This window comes from Phlebotomus papatasi, chromosome 1 (assembly GCF_024763615.1).
Source record: "Phlebotomus papatasi isolate M1 chromosome 1, Ppap_2.1, whole genome shotgun sequence".
Taxonomy (NCBI): Eukaryota; Metazoa; Arthropoda; class Insecta; order Diptera; family Psychodidae; genus Phlebotomus; species Phlebotomus papatasi.
The window spans coordinates 109107168-109127583 of record NC_077222.1 but is presented as its reverse complement, the minus strand read 5'-3'; the positions used below and the strand labels follow the sequence as shown (position 1 = coordinate 109127583).

General features: G+C 34.4%; 3 protein-coding genes across 3 annotated transcripts in view; 2 read left to right on the top strand and 1 right to left on the bottom strand.

The window, feature by feature from the left end:
• LOC129799208 (vacuolar protein sorting-associated protein 33A) overlaps positions 1-20416 on the top strand; it is a 132732-nt gene that overhangs the window by 70004 nt on the left and 42312 nt on the right. The window lies entirely within an intron of this gene.
• The window catches only part of LOC129799202 (neurobeachin-like protein 1), a 68044-nt gene that overhangs the window by 12062 nt on the left and 35566 nt on the right, over positions 1-20416 (top strand). Inside the window, exons 6-7 of the mRNA XM_055842890.1 lie at positions 19979-20128; positions 20234-20391. Of these exons, the coding sequence (XP_055698865.1) occupies positions 19979-20128; positions 20234-20391 (308 nt within the window). The remainder of the gene's footprint in view (positions 1-19978; positions 20129-20233; positions 20392-20416) is intronic.
• Positions 2-9740, bottom strand: LOC129799207 (uncharacterized). Its single transcript, XM_055842896.1, has 2 exons — positions 9366-9740; positions 2-2157 (listed from the first exon to the last, which is right to left on the bottom strand). The coding sequence occupies exons 1-2, from the start codon at positions 9402-9404 to the stop codon at positions 124-126; spliced, it is 2073 nt and encodes a 690-aa protein (XP_055698871.1). The 5' UTR covers positions 9405-9740; the 3' UTR covers positions 2-123.

Here is a 20416-nt window from a genome sequence, read left to right as displayed (position 1 = left end):
GTTAATTTCAAAACATTTATTTCTAATACAAAAAAATTTAGGACTTTCTCCCTTTTTCAACATTCACACACAAAATTGCACTTAGGAGTTATTGAATAAGATTTTAGGAATTTTTAGGAATTTTTAGGTATCACGATTGGTTATTTTGTGATTTTTGGGCAGCTCCTGGCCATTCCACATGACTTGCTGGTGGTAGCGGTGATTGGAATGGTAGGGCTGGGTGATTTTGGAGGAGAAGGTTTTGGTGAAGTGGAGGGCAGGATTGAATTTTTGTGATGATATAGGTGGATTGGAGTTGTAGTTTTCTCCGTGGAGGAGGGAAAAGTCATCTTGGCGGGAGATTTGGGATTTTGTGTATTGCCGATGACTTCCTCTGTGATTTGTTCTTGGAGGTCTGGTTGAGGGTGTCGTTGAGCCGGCGTAGTAACTCTTTGATTTGGATGGTTGGATGGAGATTATGTCGATGTTTGATGGTTTGGCCAGGAAGCCTGGATGATGTCTGGGATAATTTTCTGTGGTGGTCGTATGGTGTTTTTCTCGATTGGCTGATGAGACCAGGACAAAGTTGTGGGGTTTCTTGTCACTGGCCGATGGACGAGAGTCTGAGGATGAGGGATGATACCTCATAGATTCAAAGTTCACAGGTTCATGGTCATAGGTGTAGTCTTCCTGGCTGCCACTGTTCTCAATGTAGGCCTCCCGGAGATCATCAGTGTCTAGATTGTGGGTAATTGTGGGCCGGAGGCGAGGACGCTGGGATGCAGTAGGTAATCGAGGACGCCTCGTGGTAGGCTGAGGAAGGTACATTGTTGATGGGGCTGTAGGAGGCGAAGCGGTAGTAAGACTGGGACGAAGTTCCCGAACAAAGTTCTCAAAAGCCTCTTGAGCTGAAGTTGTTTGCCGGAAAACCTTCACGGGTTTCCGCGTGACGGGATTTGCAGAAGGTTTCTTGAAGGAAAACGTCAAAGGTTGCTCCAGGGCCTCTTCAGAGTTGACATACTCTCCACTGTAATCTGCAGGATTCTCTTGATGTCGATTTCTGGTTGCACCCGAAAAGTCTTCTTCGTTGTAGCTTTCGGGCAATTGGGGCGGAAGGTAACTTTGGAAGCTGCTTGAGGGATTATTCTCAAAGGATTCTGACTCAAAATTCTCAGATGGGAATTTATAGGAAGTCACTGGTTTCTTCTTGAATGTTGGCTTGGGTTCTGTGCTGACATAGTTCAGAGGAACATCGTAGGAAGATACTTGTCCCTCGTAGAGATTTTTCTCTTCATCCTGTTCCAGGTCAAATTGACTGGGATAGTTGGAACTGGAACTGTGGGAATACTGTTGGGACTGGGAAGGTGTTTTCTGGCGTGTTGGAGTGGGGAATGATGGGGTTTTGTGGAAAGAGGTTTCCTGGCTGGTTTTTGTGAATCCACTGAGCCAGGGATTGAAGTTGGAGACTGAGAATGGAGCTACAGGGACTCCATAGCTCGTGCTGGGCGGTTGTGGCTTCAACTGGGAAGAGTATCGGGGGAATTCAGATGGCTGAGCAGGTTCAGGAGTTGTTGATGGTTTCTTCCGTCTGACTTTGGGTTTTTCCTCGTAATGTGTCCATGTGCTGACTTCCTCAGAAGCCAGAGATGGAGCAGGTCCGTGATTGCTAAAACTGGGACGATGGGATGCATGGGATTCAAAGGCAACTGAAGGGATAATTTCAGGTTCTTCCTGGTAAGGTGGCGGTGGTCCGTCATTTATGAAATTAGCCGGGATGCGAGTGTCAAAGAAGTGCGATGGGAGATCTGCATAGTCCTGACCCTGATGGATAACTTCGTTGTTTTGATTCATCAGGACGTATCCAATTGGCTTCCCGTGGGGATAATTTGGTGGTCCGTAGATGGGTTTTGGGCGACTTTTGGGACGAAAACTCCCAGGAAACTTTGGAGGACGACGTCGACGTCTCGGTGGCGGTCCTCTGCTGAGAGGTCGACGTTCCACAATCACATGATGAGATTGCCTTCGAAGTGATCTCTTGTGAACCGTGTGGAATGCATGATCAATCACAGATTTATTTTCAATCACCGTGGATGCATTTCTGGGCCCTGATGCCAACGGTGAAAGATTAGCAGATGAAATGCGTTGGGCACTTTCATTTGAAGCCAAAGCCAAAATTGTCTAAATAAAAGAAACAGAAAGAGAAAGAGAGAAAAAGATAAATAAGGGACATTGGATTAATGCTCAATGACAAGAAATACACAAGAGATCACAATAATTTATTCATAGATACAGAAATATTTATTGACTCTCTCAAAAAGTTGCATATTTCAAAGAAAAACAGCTTTATCCGACATGATTGATATCTCGACAGAAAAGTGATTTTATATTGCAAATAAAAAAAATTCATCAATATTTATAGGAAAAGGGTAATTTCCTGTGCTGAGATCAACAAAAACTCTAAATTGCATTGTTTTTTTTTTCATTGCTCGTAGTCAAAGAGAGAGCAAAATTTGATATCAAAATTTTTTGTTACAGATTTTATTATAATTATACAAATCTGGAAATTTGATAAAAATGACATGCAGGTCTTTGACCGTTTCTTTTCCATAAATTTGTAACTGCTCACCCCCCTCTCATAACTTGATAATATTTAAAGTATTTAAAGATGTCTTTTTCCTTCCCTTAATACTTCATTTCATACGATCTGAACGATTTTTTTGATATATCTTGGCATTTAGCCCAAAATTTAAAAAAAAAACAACAAACGGTGCCAGTCAAAATCTTGAAAGCCAGAATTTCGAATGCCAAAATCCCGAATGGGTTAAAATCCTGAAAAGCCAAAATCCCAAAAACGTAAAATTCCGAAAACCAAAATCCTAAACGTCAAGATCCTTAAAGCCAAAATTCACAACGTTAAAATCCAGGAAAGCTAATAGTCCGAAGCGACATAATTCCGAATGGGTCAAAATCTCGAAAAGCCAGAAACAAAAAAACACAAAATTCTGAAAGCCAAAAACCCGCAAACTCAAAATCCCGAAGAGACAAAACCCCGAATGGGTCAATATCCCGAAAAGCCAAAATCCTCAAAAGCCAAAATCCCGAAAAACAAAATCTCATAGAGCCAAAATCTCGAAAAGGTAAAATCTCGAAAACCAAAATCCCGAACGTAAAAGCCTTGAAAGCTCTTACATCTCGAAAATCAAAATCTCGTAGAGCCAAAATCTCGAAAAGGTAAAACACAGAAAACCAAAATTCTGAACGTTAAAGCCCTGAAAGCTCACATACCGAAATCCAAAATCTCGAAAAAGCAAAATATCGGACGTAAAAGCTCTGAAAGCTCTCACATCCCGAAAACAAAAATCTCGTAGAGCCAAAATCTCGAAAATGTAAAACCCAGAAAACCAAAATATCAAACGTAAAAGCCCCGAAAGCCAAAATCTCGAAAAAGTAAAATCTCGAACAACAAAATCTCAAATGTAAAAGTGCTGAAAGCTCAGATCCCGAAAACCAAAATCTCGTAAAGACAAAATCTCGAAAAGGTAAAAGCCCGGAAATCAAAATCTCGAACGTAAGAAAAAGTCCTAAAAGCTCAAATCCCGAAAACCAAAATCTCGAAAAGGTAATATCTCGAAAACCAAAATCTCAAAAAGGTAAAACACAGAAAACCAAAATTCTGAACGTTAAAGCCCTGAAAGCTTACATACCGAAATCCAAAATCTCGTAAAGCCAAAATCTCGAAAATGTAAAACATAGAAAACCAAAATCCCGAACGTAAAAGCCCTGAAAGCGCACATACCGAAAGCCAAAATCTCTAAAAACTCGAATATCAAAATCTCGAACGTAAAAGTGCTGAAAGCTCAAATCCCGAAAACCAAAATCTTGTAAAACCAAAATCTCGAAAACCAAAATCTCGAACGTAACAGTCCTGAAAGCTCAAATCCCGAAAGTCAAAATCTTTAAAAGCCAAAATTCCAAAAAGCCAAAATCTCGAAAACCAAAATCTGAAAAACAAAACCCCGAATAGTCAAAATCCTTGAAGAGACAAAATTATACGGAAGATAATGTGTAAAATAATTTTCCAAAACACGGAAACTGTCCTTTTGCTTCCACAATTGCGGGTTCCTACGCCACTATTAAAAATTCGCATTTAAGAGTCTAAAGTATAAGTTCAAGTATTCGCTGTTTGAGGGCTGGTTTAGCATATGTTCGATCTTTCAATATTTTCGTTAAATTACAGATATTTTTGACAAATGGGCACTTTGCGGACAGATTATCCCACTCATTTCACATTTTTAAAAGTTTCATAAATCTTTAAAATTCAACAGGTGATCCAGCAAATTTAAACGAAATACTTAGCTACATTTTTAGAACTTTTAAACTTTGAATTTAAAATTTTTTTAGTATACTTTATCTCTGAAGGAACTTAACATTAAGATGCTACCTCTTGAAAGTCGTACAACAGAAGATTGTATAGTTTTTGACAAATCGCCGCTGTAATCGGAAGTATTGCTTAAAATTCAGCAGATATAAGCAAAATTTGAGCTAATTTTGACCAATTTTTAGAGAGCCTTTTGTGGATTAAATTAATAATAAAGTATTGTCCCTTTTAAGACGTAAAACGTAAGATAGATTTATCGAATTGCCGCTATTATTGCGAGTAGGCCTTTAAATTCAGCAGAAAGAAGCACAAATTTTAGCTTTTTCAGTTGAATTTATATTGCTTAGAATTTGGTATACGCTGGGTAATCGCTCATATATTCAAAGGCACAACTAAGATTTTTTTGTAAATCCAGTTCGAGCACTCTGCGAATATCCCCTCGTCATTATTTTTTCCTATAAGAAATCATCTCTAATGAGCGTGAATTTGTTAAATTTAATTTTCAATAAATGTGGAAGAAGTAACAAACATTTAAAAACTTTATTTTAGTTTCGTTTAATGAAGAAATCGATTTCTGTATCGTTTTAAGTGGCAATAATACAAGCAATACATTATGATAAGGAGTGTACCATTTGCAAAAACTAAACGAGGTGAGAAAACGAATTAATTTACCGATCATGGAGCATTTAAAATTTCAAATCAGACACTTGAGTCTTTCTGCATGTTCAAAAACAGTTTCCGTCACGAAATATGCTCTTTATCAATCTAATTGACTACATTTTTATGCAATTATAAGACTCCCTGGAGCATACGTCTACAGTTATTGAATTTTTTCACTGAATTAGTTGTTTTAAAAACTCTGTTTTTACTTTCATTAGTTCCGCGATAATGATCCTAAAAGAAGTTGTGAAGTGCAGAGAGTGAAATTCCCTTTGCTGTCGTTTATTTTTGAAATATTCAATGAAGCTTAAAGATTTATGGGATAAAGATTTAACATGGTTTAACTCATCATTTTGTATAATGAAATTAGTGTAAGCCCTAACTAGTTTTTTTCTTAATTTACTTTACATTATTTATTTTTATTCTTTTGCATTAATTAAAATGTGTTTAACTCGCAAATGGTCAAGTAGGAGGAGCTGAAGTAGTAAAGGTCCAGGGCTTTCACAATTTCAACAATGCTTTTTATTTCTAATTAACTCTCACACGTAGTTCCAAATCTGTAGGGCTATTAGTAACCTTGAGCGACAACAAATAACTGAATTTTGACAATTCTTTAATCCTTTTTAATATTTCAAGGACATTTTTAAGACAGAGTTTCTTAAAAAAAAACTATTCCAAGATTGATAATGTACTAAGGGCATTTGTTTCTTCAATATCAATATATCGCAAAGTTTTTGATCACTTTTTCTAACTTGATACGAACTAATTACATATTCAATTTTTCAAAGTTTTCTGGCGTATTCGAGACTACAGCGCCTCTGGTGTTAGTTTTATAAGCTTTACTAGTTCTCTAGAAAGTAGCGAGGAGGAGAGAAGGGCCATTGCCTCTCAGAAAAAAAAATATTCAAAAAAATAAACCATAAATTCTTTGAGAACTCTAAGATTCAGGTCACCTTAAGCGCATTTTCACCCAAAGAAAAGTACCTTTATGTCCTAAACACAATCACGACCTAATCCGAGATCCGGCTTAACTCTTTCGTCTCTTTTGGGACTGTAGTACCCAAAGAAGCATATGAATATTCTATGAAAAACAATGTTTTTTAATTATTCAGAACTGATAAAAATCCGATTCTTGTGGATGATTACATACTATAAGGATGTCCAAATGTGAAATATTTTTTGTAGGACCTCAATTAATTCCTGAGCTTAGATATTTTTGATTAAAAAATTGTGAAATTGGCTTGCAGCATATGCTGCGGTCCGAAAAGAGTTAACGTAATTATAATCAGAATAATGATTTGACTAAATTCCAATCAGTTTCCCACTAACTAATCCGTTTCTCGACTTAAGCTTAATTATTTTGATTACAATTACGTTAAGCCTAAGCTCGGCTTCAGTCGTAAGTGTGTTTAAGTTAGAGGTAAGCAAGAACCGTTTGAAACCGAACAAACGTTAAATGAAAATTGCACGTCAATGGTCAATACGCTACTTGGACTAACTTACTTTGTCATTTATTCAGTTTTAAACGGTTCTTGATCACTCTTGGTCTAGGGAATTAAGCGGGATTCAGACTAGAGGTTTAGCCCAGTTCCTTAAGGTTTCAAAATCTGAAATTCCGATCAATTTTATTGCTTTTTGAGAACCTTATAGCTCATTTATTTTTTATTAATCCAATCCTAAACAAAACTTTTTCAAAATATCTTGACTGATGAGAAATTATAACAGTTAAGTCATATGGCTAAGCCTTAGGTCCGAAGCGCGTATTACTGTCCTTAGAAAGATCTTTGTTGACTCTTTTGAGCTTTTCAAAAATTCAAAATTCTTCAATTTGGTTTAAAAATGGATTTTAAGGAGGACTTTGGAAAAGGTTTTCTTCAATTTTTCTCATGGAAAGCTCCAATGTTATTCTATAAGAGCTTTTAGGAAATCCATATAACCTTCCAAATCTGCCTAATATCCCTAAAGTAATCAGAATTGGTTTTACATTGAAATTTTTGAGAATTCATGAAAGAAACTTTGCAGACAAAAAGCTTTTGAGACTCTTTAGAGTCTTTTAAATCAATTTTTCGTCGATTTTTGGGTTCTTCTTGAAGGAAAAGTTTTCGTGGTGAACTTTAAACTTACGAAATACGTACGTCAGATTTATTAAGATTTGGTCAAACAAAGAATAATGATTTTCCACACAAGACGCCATTTCGTAATATGTCTGAAGAATTTATTGTGAAAATTTTCTTGTTAATTACAAATAATTTGAAAGATTTATGGTGAATTTTAAGAAGAATATAACTTGTAGAAAGCTTGTAAAATTTACAAAGAATATTGAACCTATTTGATAACCCTGTCTTTTAAAAAATAAGGCTAATTCTTTGAAAAACTGATGAAAACACTTTATGGGCTATTCAATCCAAACCAAACCAAACCAAACTCCGATTACAATAGGATTAATGCCGATGTTTTTTGAAGCAAAGTCTACAGAGCTTATTATAATCTTAGAACACTACTTTTGGGACAATATTCTCAAGCTTGCATGCAATTTCTTCCAAGAAAAGCCACTCACTGACTAGAACTTTTTTGTACTCCTTTGTCTAAATCCATCAAAATCGTTAAAACGCTAGAACATAATTTCTTCAAAGTATAATTCCCAAGGTTTTTTTTATCCAAAAAGTCCCAGAAAGAGTTTCTATTTTCAGCTATTTTACCACGATTTTCATTGTAAATTTTACATAAACATGTAATCGTGTGTACAGATAAACATTTGTGTAATTTGTACACATTTAATCTGAAAACTGTGTAATTTTACACGAAATATGTAAGGAAATATTCACAACTGTGTAATCATTGTTACCTGTGTAATCAAGAATAATCGTGGTAAAAAAGCAAACCAACGGTTATCCCTGTAAACTTTTTTTACTGTGTACATTACAGACGAAAACGTAAATTAAATTCAAAATCGAAATGCTCGGATTGGTGACTTGGATGCCATACTTAAAAAGTACTTTGCATATTTTACCATTTACCGATTCCAAACTGATTTTAACCGAATGATAAATTATTTAAAAGATCGTCCGAAATAACTGAAGAATAATAAAACTAATTTTCAGGCAGAAATAACTTAACCATTTATAGCGAGTGCATTTCGGGTTCATAACCGATTCGCATTGGTTTAGACTTGTCAGAAATTCCAAGACCTTTCCAATAAGCCCAAACGTGATATCATTCGGTTGCGAAATATGCTCTCTAGGGTCTTTTATAGTTTTGATCTTGAACAACCGTCATTAGGAATGATTCAAGAGGATTTTTGTATAAGGACAAAATGTCCTCCTACGTTATTATTATTAATCGTATCGGGATATATCTGTTACAATTTAATCACGTTGTCGTATATCCCGTGTTAGAAGAATCTGCTGATCGTAGATCGCACAGGAAGCCCTTCCTCGTAGTGTGGATGCTTCTTCCATGTTCTCGGAGTTTTTGGGCAGAGGCGGTGCATTTTTATTACGTTATATCACAGTGAAAATGTCTTCTTCTAGACATACAAATCTTTGCACCGGGTGTGACTCGAACTCACAACACTATGAGTCAAGCCGAGGATCGATCCGCCCAAGAGCCAACGATCTTGCCTATTGCGCCACTGAGATCCCTCCTATAGGTTAATGTCTAAAACGTCTAAAATTATCTCATTTTGTGCTAGATATTCAAAAAAATCTATATGATGTTCAGGATTCTCTATAAACTTTTTGGTTTAAGAGTGGCACAAATCCGATTAGTGTCGGTTTTTGCTTTTAAAGGTGTTCATTGATTGTCAATTTTCTGAATCTCAAAATATGAGAACATTATTAAAGTTGTGCACTTTCCACTAAAAAACGATTTTCAATGAATTGAAACGACATTCAGCGATTTTTGCAATTTTGGTTTAAAAAAATTTCGTTGGCCGGTTTAGAGTTAATTAAAATGAGATATATTTTTTAAGTTATTCACAAAATATTGTTTTCTTGCAATAAATTTATAACAATTTAATATTTAAATATTCCTGCGTCTCGTACACCTTATTCAAATTATATATCATCAATTAGTAAATCCGGAAGCAAAATTTTGAAACTTTCAATCAAAATTAAAGCCAGTTTATCAAATAATTCTCACTTTATAAATCTGATAGACTTTCTTGTTTGGTATTTTCTTGCACTTCTGTAAACGTGATTTGTCGGAGGTGTTGCGAGAAATAGAGAGAGAATTGGACTTTTCAAAGTGGAAATCCAGTTTAACGACAACACGGATTGAGATCTAGAGTATGAGTTTTGCTTTGAGGAAAAGAAGAACTGGGACAGATGATTGGAAAATTCATTTTTACCATAGATGCAATTATAATGGAAAATGATGCCACAGTCATTGTTCCTCTGCAGAAATGAAAAATCGCCAATTGAGGGTGATCTTTTCAACTTTCTTAATTTTTTTTTATATTGGTCACTTAACTATCTCGCGCCATTGACACTTTTTTTTATTTCTCCGAAAAAAAATCCACAAAAAGAGACGTTACACTTTAAAAGAGAATTCACATGTGTTTATCTGTTCCTTGGTTGGTTATTTCTTGATTTTGCGGATTAAAATCCCACTTTCAATTGCTAAATCCACTGGTTTTCTTGCTTCACTGAGAATCCACGCCAAAGAAGATGCCGTTGCAAGAGCCTGACATTGAACTTTCAAGGTGGAAGTCTATTGAGCAACTGAAGTATTTTCTCCAGCGATATCTTCTTTTATAAATTTTTTTATCCATCCACAATTTCCTACACGGTGTGTTCGATATATGAATAAATTCTCATGCCATGTGTCTGGGTGTTGGTGAAAGGAGGGGGAGCACGAAAGATGAGAAACAAGACTTGTCTTCGGATTTCCTCCTTGGCATTGACTCTTTGATGGAGGTACCAAACTGATAAAAATCCATACAAGAGCTTTAGCAATGCACTTTTACGAGCACAACAAGAAGGGAATCCCATGGTGCAATTGAATTGGCGAGAAGGAAAGAAATTTATAGGCTCTCTTCTCTGGTGGCAATTCTTCGTCATCTTCACTGAACACATTTGGCAAAGCCATAAAAAGTCTGTGATAGGCTTCTTATATTTATTGCAAATGTGATTCTTTCATTGGAAAATGGATTTTTTAGATTCACAACGCACTGACGTTTAAAAATTTGAATTATAGAGGGCGCTAACGAAGAAATGAAGTTGATATCCCTAACCGTTTTGTCTCAAGTTATGTAACTTTCGTTGAGTCGATCAGCAAAAATATGCTGACCGGTCAGCAGTTCTCGAACAAGTGCTAACCAAATATATGAATATGGCACTGCTTTGTAACGGCGTTATCACAATTGCATATTAAAATTTTAATGTGATTCACATTAATTGCCGCTTGTGAGCGTCCAAATATGTTATTTGTGTCTTTGAGTCACTTAATATTTGGGGTTTTTCTATTTATTGATAAAGAAGTGGACTTGGTCTGCAAAAATAAGTTTAATTTTACCTAAAGCATAAATATTTTTCACATTAAAAAAATTAAAGAGAAAATCGCATTAATTTTTCGCATTAATGCTATAAATCAATTTATATCAAATTTTGCGGGCCAAGTCTACCTTTTCATCAACAAATAGATCAAATTTTGAATATGAAATGAGTCAAACACACAAATTTCACATTTGGACTCTCACCAGCGACAATTAATGTGAATCATTATGATCATATTAAGTGTGATAACACAGTAAGGGAATAGAAATCTGTTAGCATTTGGTGCTCGCTTGGCAGGATGTCATTTGCATGTCAAAAAATCATTAAAACAAGGTTGAAATATGAATCTTAATTTTCACGAAAACCCCAAGTCGCTATCTCTTACCGTTTGATCCTCTGATCTGACAACAAATAGACGTATTGCAAGAATTTTTTTACCCAAAACTTCAGCAAGAAAAGAATACACAAATAATTTAGAAAATGTATAATAATGACAGAACTAAGGAAGAGTGGGCCAGTTCATACATGACTTTCGAAAATATAAAATTTTTACATTAAAAATTAATATACTTAGCTCTTTCGGATATCCGGCTGACGTGGAGACAAAATGACATTTGGGATTTTTTTGAATCTGGTCAACAGTTTTTTTATTTTGCGCTGTGTGAATTTATTTTCTGTCGAAAAACGACAGAATTTTCTTTGTGGTGCGCTTATGTTTCATTTTGTACCACAATTAAGTATCAAAGGCTTTGATAAAATGACAATGACACATTAATTCACTGTGGGCAACCTGCATGTTTCGTAAAAAACGTTTTGAATTCATCAACCGTCAGTGTTTAGCAGCTGTCAGCCGGATATCGATATCGAAGTGCCAGATATCGGATAGAACTGTGTATGTGAAATGTGTTTCATATTTAGAAATAAATAGTCAATACCCAAGCGATACTAAAAATATTGAAAAAATAATCTTGAAAGAAACTTCGGCTGCCTAAATCTACCCCAGTTTCTTCTACCTTATTACCAGGGTCCTGCTCCGGTATTAAAAGTTTGCAACTTTCTAATTATTTGGTTTGCAGTATTGGACAATCTAAGAATTAATTGGACATTTTTTAACAAGACCTTTGCTAGGCTATCTTAGTCCTATTAATTGTCAAAGTTTCATTATCCTACCTTACCGGAAAAAGTGTTTATTATTTCTTTTTCAAAATACCTTCCATTTCATTTTTAAAAAATACAGATTTTGAGACTTTTTCCTATTTCGAATTAATTTCTAATTTTTAGTAATCTATTTTTTTTATTGAGTGAAATTATCATTATTTTTAATATTCAATATAGACCTACAAAGTCGAATAGAGGAAAGTTCCTAAATTTCGGACAAGTTGCACATAGACTATAATATAAGCATATAGGGGAAAGTGCTCTCCCTTCGAACGTTCATGCCTTCGAATAATGTAAATTTCTTTTGTTTTTCGTAAGAGATTTACACTAAATTATCGCGGAATTACCAACAATTGATGATAAGCCAACTAATATTTAATAGGAATGTGTAAGTTTCTTAGGAAAACTAAAAGAAAATTCACATTATTCGAAGGCATGAGCGTTCTAAGGGAGAGTACTTTCCCCTATGCTCTGAGTTTGAAGGGTTATAATTTTAATACAAATTTGATTTTTTTAAAACTTTTTTTCATGCTTGTTGCTTAGAACTTTGCAAAGTAATTTATAGTTGTTTTCTCTAAACCAATTTTTAGCACATTTAAAAAAAATGTATAAGGTATATACATTGTTTTGTGCGCATTATCGGACAGTAAGTTTCTCGCAGTTTTTGCCCAAGTTTTTTTTCTAAGACTTTCCCCAGAGTATCTGATTCGTAGAGACATCTTTTTTCTTTGTGTTTTGGCATTGTATAAAAAAAAACATCTAGAAAATGAAAAAAACCCAAAAACTCTGGAATTTTAGAGAATCAGAACATAGGAAGTGTCCGATATTGCAAAGCTGTCATATTTTTATTCAAAAGCAAAACAGAGGAATCTGTCGTGATTCTTTTATCAAAAGTAAATTTTATCCGTTTTTTTTTGTGGAGAACAGTGTCGTCGAACCAGGGGTGACATGATAACTTTTTTTCGATACAATCGACTGTCGATTCTGAAAACTTTAAGCGATATCTATACTTCCTGTAACTAATGTAGATGTTTATCAACGATTTCATTGTTTTCAGAATGTCGCAAGGAATGGCCCAATAAACCGTAATAAGTCGACATTCACTTAATCTAACAGATATAGATTTATCTATACTATCGATTCGATAGTGTCGATAAGTTATCATTCCACCCCAGGTTTCAATTCACAATCGAATTTGAAGATATTCCGAGTTACAAACACACCGAGGTCGCTTGGAGAAAATCTCAGCCACCATAAGCTGATCTGGCCTTATCACTGTGGTCATTTGTGTCTTTGGCATTGTATCATGCAACCTTTAGAAAATAAAAAAAAACTAAAAATTAATGGGATTTTGAGTAACAGAACAAATGTCCGATATTGGAAGCTGTCCGAAATTTGTCTACAGTTTCCTTTTATTTATTTTTCTCAAGAACAAAATACATATTTTGACCAGTTTGCTGAACATAATTTTATTAACTGGTATTTTTTAAGAGTCTTTTGAATTTAAACTTAAAAACACCTCACTATAGGATAACAGAAGCTGTGATAATGAAATAATCACTGCAAAAACGTAAATAAAATATCCATGAAGCTTCCATAACATGAGAATGGATTGTCTCTAACGTATTAAATTTTACCTTTAGCGCTTGTGCCATTGAAAAATTCACTTTCAGTGTCTTTAACTTTCATTGCTAATGGTCTGATGGAAAAATGGCAAAAGTCTCGTTTGGCGAAGGGACAAAGTTTTCCTCTTCTCCATATAGTCACGATGTTGCCGAAGATCAATGTACTTCCCATGCATGTCTACCATTTCGGATGCTTCTTCATCATGAATTTCTTGTGTTTCACCTTTTTTGTCTTCTCTCTGTGCCAGACCCAAACATCGCGCGGAGGCTGCAAATGATGATGGGTATGGAAAGTGGATTCCCTACTTCGAAATCTCCTATACCATCCCAATGGCTATGTGCAATTTCTCAGTGGTTGACATTTGTGTGCTAAAGAATTTCACACATTGCAGCATTTTTGTAAAATTATGTGAATTTCCTCTTGGGTGAAATGCTGTCGATCAGCATTTTAAATAGATGCTTTATGCGCTTAGCTCTAGCAGAGATGCTTCCAATTCACTTTTGTTCTTCACAAAGGGTCTTTACAGGCAATTAATGAGATTGCTTCGAATTAATGAGAGATGTAACATTATGTGAATGAAAGTGAAAGGCTTTGTGATTAGGATACAAAGTATTGACAATAGTTACCCTCAAGTTCAAGCTCACATCAATAGTGTTCAGGTTTCCCACAATAAATAACTGAGGAAGATCGATGCTTAAAACGATCGATTGCTTTTCCTTTTTCTCTCTAATATTGGAAATTCTAGTCTATGTTATTTTGAATTCGAGGATTTTTAACAAATTCAGAGGAAGTCTTTAAAGCTTCGCACACACTCTGGCTTCGAACACTTCATATTGTTACTTCCAGCCCTTAGACTTTAGAGGTTAAAGTTTTAACTAAAGCTTTATCCCATTCGTAACTATCGCGTATTATGTTAAACCCTAACTGGATGATTTTAGATATTTTATTGTATTGTTCTTTTCTCGATTCTCAGAAAGTTAAGCAAAATTTGTGCATGAAATTTTGCATGTTCAACTTTCCATTTACAAATTTTGCATGGAAAGTTAGACATCGCATCGATTTTGATAATATTTTTCTTCATAATTTTTTCTAATTTGAATTTTGAGTGCCAAATTCTTTTGTATGATTGTTACACTGCTTAAATTCATAGTTTTTGTAATGGATTAATGTAAAAAATTTAAATTCAGTGATCGTTATGACGGGTATTTAATGGCGTTTCCTTGAGGTTTGAGTAATACGAAACCTTCCTCTATTTTATTATCTATTTAACCCTGAACTGTTTCAAATTTTTTGGACACCAGTAGAAGAATTCTTTACCAATATGACAATGTCATATGACAAATTTTATGGTTAAATTCAGTAACAGGACAACATTAAAGGTCACTGAGTATCAAGCAGATCTTTGAACTTCTCCATTATTGATATGGGTCACGATTTCTAAAAGTTTTGCCGAATTTATCACATAAAGGAATTCTAAAATTGTCATACTGTAGAATTCCCCTACAGGTAGGGGAGACTGGGGCAAAAAGTCACAAATTGAAAATTTCAAAATTCAATATCTTCAAAAATAAAAAAAAGATAGCGGTTTAGCCTCTATAGACCTTCATCATTGTCGTACGTTTCTTAGAATTCGAACAAGGAATTTAGAAAAAAAAAGTATTGAAATTTTTAGCAGTTTTTGAAATATTTTCATTAAGGCAGATACCAATTTTTTTTATATATTTTCCAAAATCGATGCAATGGTGAATATTTCCTAAATGATTTGGATTTTTGAATACGAAGCCGCTATCTGTTTTAGCATTTTCTAAAAAAAAAAGATTCTTTTCTCCAGAAATCCATGTATTAAAAAGGACCACTTGGGGTAAAAAATAATAAAAGATATGGGGCAAAAAGTAACAAAAACCGAAGAAATTTCTGATGTCTCACGGCGAGAAGAAACGTCGTTGTAGAGACCCCATAGCAATTAGAAATTTCTGAGGCGCTCGGGTAGCTCATAAAAAAATAAAATATCCGTTTTGTGACTTTTTGCCCCAGTCTCCCCTATTTTTGATCAAAAAATAATGAAATTGCCTCGCTCGCTAGATGTGTTACGGTCCGGAAAAAATTAAGTGGTAGTGTTCTCGAATTAAGATGCAACTGTCCGGGTTTTAAATAGCCCTTATGTTGCCATAATTCTTGCTATATAAGGCCTGGTTCCTTTAAACCAGATCGCTCTTGCAATATTATTGTTATCACTATTATATCGTGAAATTCACCATTAGCGAACATCCGATCTAAATTATTCTTCAGATATTATTCTTGGTCGTTTTTTGGGAACTTATTCGAAGACTCTCTTTATAAATCATTGAAATTAACCTAGTAAAAGTGATCTTAACCCTCATCAGCATCTTAAAACCACAACTTCCAATTAAAGTAATTATGGGATTTCCAGTTAAAATAATAACCAAAAGCGATTCAAGGTGACCTAATGAAGCTAAAATTACCCGCTTAAGAACCCAGAACCAAGTAAAGCAGAAAAATTGGCTAAAATTTCTCACGAAAAACTTACCTCTACGGAAAGTGCCTTAAGGCAATTTTCCAATTGATCACTTTTCGCAAAAGACCCTGAGGATTTTCCCGTCTCGAACTCTATATCACACTTGATATCGAAAACGCAAGTTTTAAAATTTAGGACAGAGTTGATTGGAAACTTGTCTCATATGTTGATTCTATCTCAGGTGCTTTTTTTTTCTCTGGGTAATGTGTCTACCTCTTTTTTTGCACACTCTCCTCTTTGGACTTGTGCACGCAAAGAGAGTGTGGAGCTCTGTGGATGGTGGTTCAGCAGCCCACAAGACTGTTCTTCAAGTCTCAAATGCAATTATCTCGCAATTGAGAACCAATTACATGACTATCTCGACTATTTCTTCTCGGTGTTGAATAAATTTTGAAATATATGTCAAAGATACAAATATAGGAGAGGGTGGGGCTGATTATATTTTGTGAAAATATTTCCCTAATGTATTGATAATTTGTGGAATTTTCATGTACAGCGCTCTGTTTTGAATTTTTTGCCTCCAAATAGATAATGAAATCATTACAAATATTCGCGTCTCTTAACAAATTTCTTTAAATTTGTTAGGAAAGCTATTTTCCTAAATTTTTAATATTAAAGGGCATTAAAATGAACGATATCTCCCGCATTTCCCTTTAGAAGAGAATTTTATGTGTAATGTGAATTATCTATAATTTTAATCAACCAGATAGAATGTATAGCTACGATCATAAAGTTGATATTTCGCAAATTCATTTAAATAAATCCATTCTAATTTTTGCAGTTTTAAATGTAAATATAGCAATGTAATAATCCTTTTTCCATATGGCCGTTATCAGAAATGAAGGCCTTAGATAAAGATATTAACTTGTGGTCTTCAAAAAACCCTCATAAACCGACTTTCGTTTTCTTAACTCCCTCCATCCTCTTCAAAAACACGTTTTTGAGTTATCTGATATTTAAATGCATTGTACGATATTCTCTTTTTTTTTAATTTTCGGATATATTACACGTGAGGACGACCTTAAATCATCCCTTCTAACGCTTCCAACGATCTTTCAATGTCAAACGTATATAGAAACTACAAAGAACGTATTTCTCAGTGGATTAAAACAAGTTTATCCTTATAGGGGAAAATACTCTCCCTTCGAACCTTCATGCCTTCGAATAATGTGAATTTCCTTTTAGTTTTCCTAAGAGACTTACACATTTCTATTATATTAGTTGATTTATCATCAATTGTTGATAATTCCGTGATAATTTTTTGTAAATCTCTTACGAAAAACAAAAGAAATTCACATTATTCGAGGGAATGAACGTTCGAAGGGAGAGCACTTTCCCCTGCATAAAGGCCTCCGAATTGATTTCAAATGAATTTGCAATGAACCAAAAAATAATAGTTGTTCGAAATTTAACCTTTCATTGTTTTTGCACCGGTTCTCTATTCCTCCAAAATCGTGTTTTTCATTTGCGATTTTTTTTTCATTTTTGGATATGCTTTCGAATTTTCCTAGGCAGACTTTTCATTCACATACGAAAATACCGTTGAATCATTCTTAATAACGATTTTCAGGGTCGCAGGTTTAAAAGGCTCTAGAGAGCGCAGTTCTCAACCGAATGCTTTCATTATTGGGTTCGTTGGAAAGGTCTTGGAATTCCTGACAAGCCTGAACCGATTTCGATCGGTTATGAACCGCTAAGCGATTTTTGTCCGTAACACAATTATTTTAATCCTAAGCTGTTTTATGGTGTCTACACACTAGAAGCAATTTTCGTCAAAAATTGCCTTTTAAAAAAAATCTGACGCTTCTGCCTACAAGGATAGGGGAAATTTTCTTTAAAAAGACATTTTTTAAAGAAATCGCTCCTACCGTGTAGAGGCTTTTAGGCGATCCTCTAAGTGATTTTTAAATCGGTTGTGAAACGGTAAATGGAAGATGATGCGAAAATACTTTTGAGGTGTTTGCGGGCTTTAGACTTAAGGCTTAGCCATATGACTTAACTATTATAATTTCTTCGAGGTACTTTGGAAAATTTAATTTAGAATTATTTATATATTATTAAGGACAAATGACCTGTGAGGTTCTGAAAGAGCCATAAAATTGTTCGACATTTGGGATTCTAAGACCTTTGGGAACTGGACTAAACCTGTAGTTTAAAGACCGTAATAGCACCGAAATCCCGAGTTCGAGCACTCTGCAAAGCTTGGAACGCCTTTTCTTTGTCACTCATTTTTACTTTAGTACTGACCAAAGCACATTTTTTTTACTGACCAAACTGCTAATTTACTATCCAAAAATGATTTTCCCATTATTTTATTAACCTATACAGTGGAAATAAGTTAAAAATTCCTTACTTGAATTCCCAAAAATTAAAGGATAGGGTGGAATCACCACTTCTCGCCAGTGCCCCACTTATCGCCACTTATATTGAAATCGCTATTTTTCACGATTTATGAAATAAACGAGCCGCAAAGTTACTTGAATTTTTATTGCTGCTAAGTATAGAGTCGAAAAACACTCATTTTTTGTTTTGAATTTAAATGTTTGAGAATTTTTTGGAGGAATATTTTAAGCAAGTGCATCGAATCCAATATTTCTTACCAAATATAGTAAGTGTCATGAAACTTTTATCGAACAAAATTTCCGATTTTGAATCAATAATTTGTCTATTGTACATTTAATTACATTCGACGAATACATAAAATTTGTATTTAATTAGTTAATATTTCATTTTATATTATTTTTATGTAAAAATGAGCCATGGCGGAAAGTGGTAATATTATAAAATTGATTCACCACCTGTCGCCATAGCTTTTCAACAGGCGACGCTAACTTCACTTCATAGATTCTCAGTTGTCAAATCTACTTAGTTTACTTTCTGCAATAGTCTAATAATTTGATTTCTCAAATAAAAGTGAAGAAAAATCATTTAATGTGAGTAATAATAAGGTGATAATGAGGAAAAAGAAATGCTGAATGTATTCTTTGCATAATATTGCTGAAAATAATCGAGTTTGAATTTGAACTTTTCCAAGTGGGTGGCGAGAAGTGGTTACAGAACTGGCGAAAAATGGTAAAAAGTGGCGACAAAGTGGTTATTTTTGCATTGTTAATAAAAATCAGTTTTTTATGTACTCCCACGTTAAATTGTAGGACAATTGTTTTGAAGAATCAGCAGCCAATATGTCTAAGTAGCTTTGTGTCAAATTTGAGTTATCTGATAATAAGGGATCAAAAGTTATAATACAATTAATTTCACTTTTTCCTAAAAGTGGCGATAAGTGGTTACTCCACCCTAATTGTAGTAATTTTCCGATGTAAAACAAATTAGTATTATTATCGTGTGTAGTAGAAGTAATGACCTAGACACTCTTATGACTTAAACCGAGAGACGGATTAACGAAATTATGATCAAGATAATTATTTGACTAAATTTGATCTAATTTCAAACTTTGAATGCACATTTATTATAATAGAACATGTAAATTTGATCCATCCTTCGCAATAGGATCAAAATTAGATCAATTTGATCCTTTTGTTTTTGTCAGTGTCTGTTTCCCACTAACTAAGCCGTGTCTTAGCTTAAGTCTAGTGACGTATTAGTCAGTAACTGATGGAAGTTTAGCATGATCATTATTTTGATAATAAATACGTTAAGCCATCTCTCGGCTTAAGTCGTGTGTCTAGGGTATAACACAATAATCTTTGTGATATTTTCAACAGTTATCCTTCAAGGTTCGTTTTTCAGCCAGAAGATTAAATTTACAATGATTATCCTGATTGAATATTACAATGATTATCATTTTTTACTGTTCAGAGTTAAATTAGGAAATTTCAACTTGTTTTTACTGTTTAATAATTTCAATTGATAATCGTAAAATTTACCGTCCGGTTTATGAAATCTTTCTACGATAATCGTAGTAATTTTTTCAGTGTAGACAAAATAATGCGAAATGGTTTTTGTGTGCATTATCTAAGTCACTAGCTCGAGCATTCCACAAAGGTATGACCGCTGGGATGCTGTACCACCCTTTTTTTGATTGAAACTGCCTCACCTTTCGCTACCCTTTCAAATGGAGTTGACTTGCTGAATTGGTTTTGTTTTCTTTTCCATTTTTCTTCTTGGTGCTGTATTGGCAATTTGCAGATAGAACCACTCCATGATGCGTATCAAAAGGAAATTGAAGTGACTCTGTGTGAACCGTTGAACACCTTTTGGGCGGAATGCTATGAATCTTGCAAGACAACTGGTAAATTATGCAAAGAGATTGAAATGGAAAGTCGTAGTAAATTTCAGGTGGGTGACATATTACGAATTTTTTTCTATATATAGTCATTTTTCATTAATTGAATTTTAACTTAGATTCTTTGATGGTATTATTGGCTTGGTTGTTGTTTGTAGGAAAAAATTATTTTGCCTTGGAGATATCGACAGACTGAGGAGATTCATCGGCAAAATGCCCTGACGACGGGACAGAAAGCTGAAGAAATGAGATGTGATCGTCTCTATAGGCAATTCAGAAGAAGTCTCTATGGATCTCGTGGTCCTTGGTGCCAAAGGTGAGTTAATATATTATTTCTTCAA

Bases quoted from the DNA above. Each gene is read 5' to 3' on its own strand.
- LOC129799207 (XM_055842896.1), bottom strand. From the start codon at position 9,404: ATGACTGTGGCATCATTTTCCATTATAATTGCATCTATG. The intron at 2,158-9,365 runs GTAAAAATGAAT...TCTTTTATTTAG, and splicing joins CCATTATAATTGCATCTATG to ACAATTTTGGCTTTGGCTTC.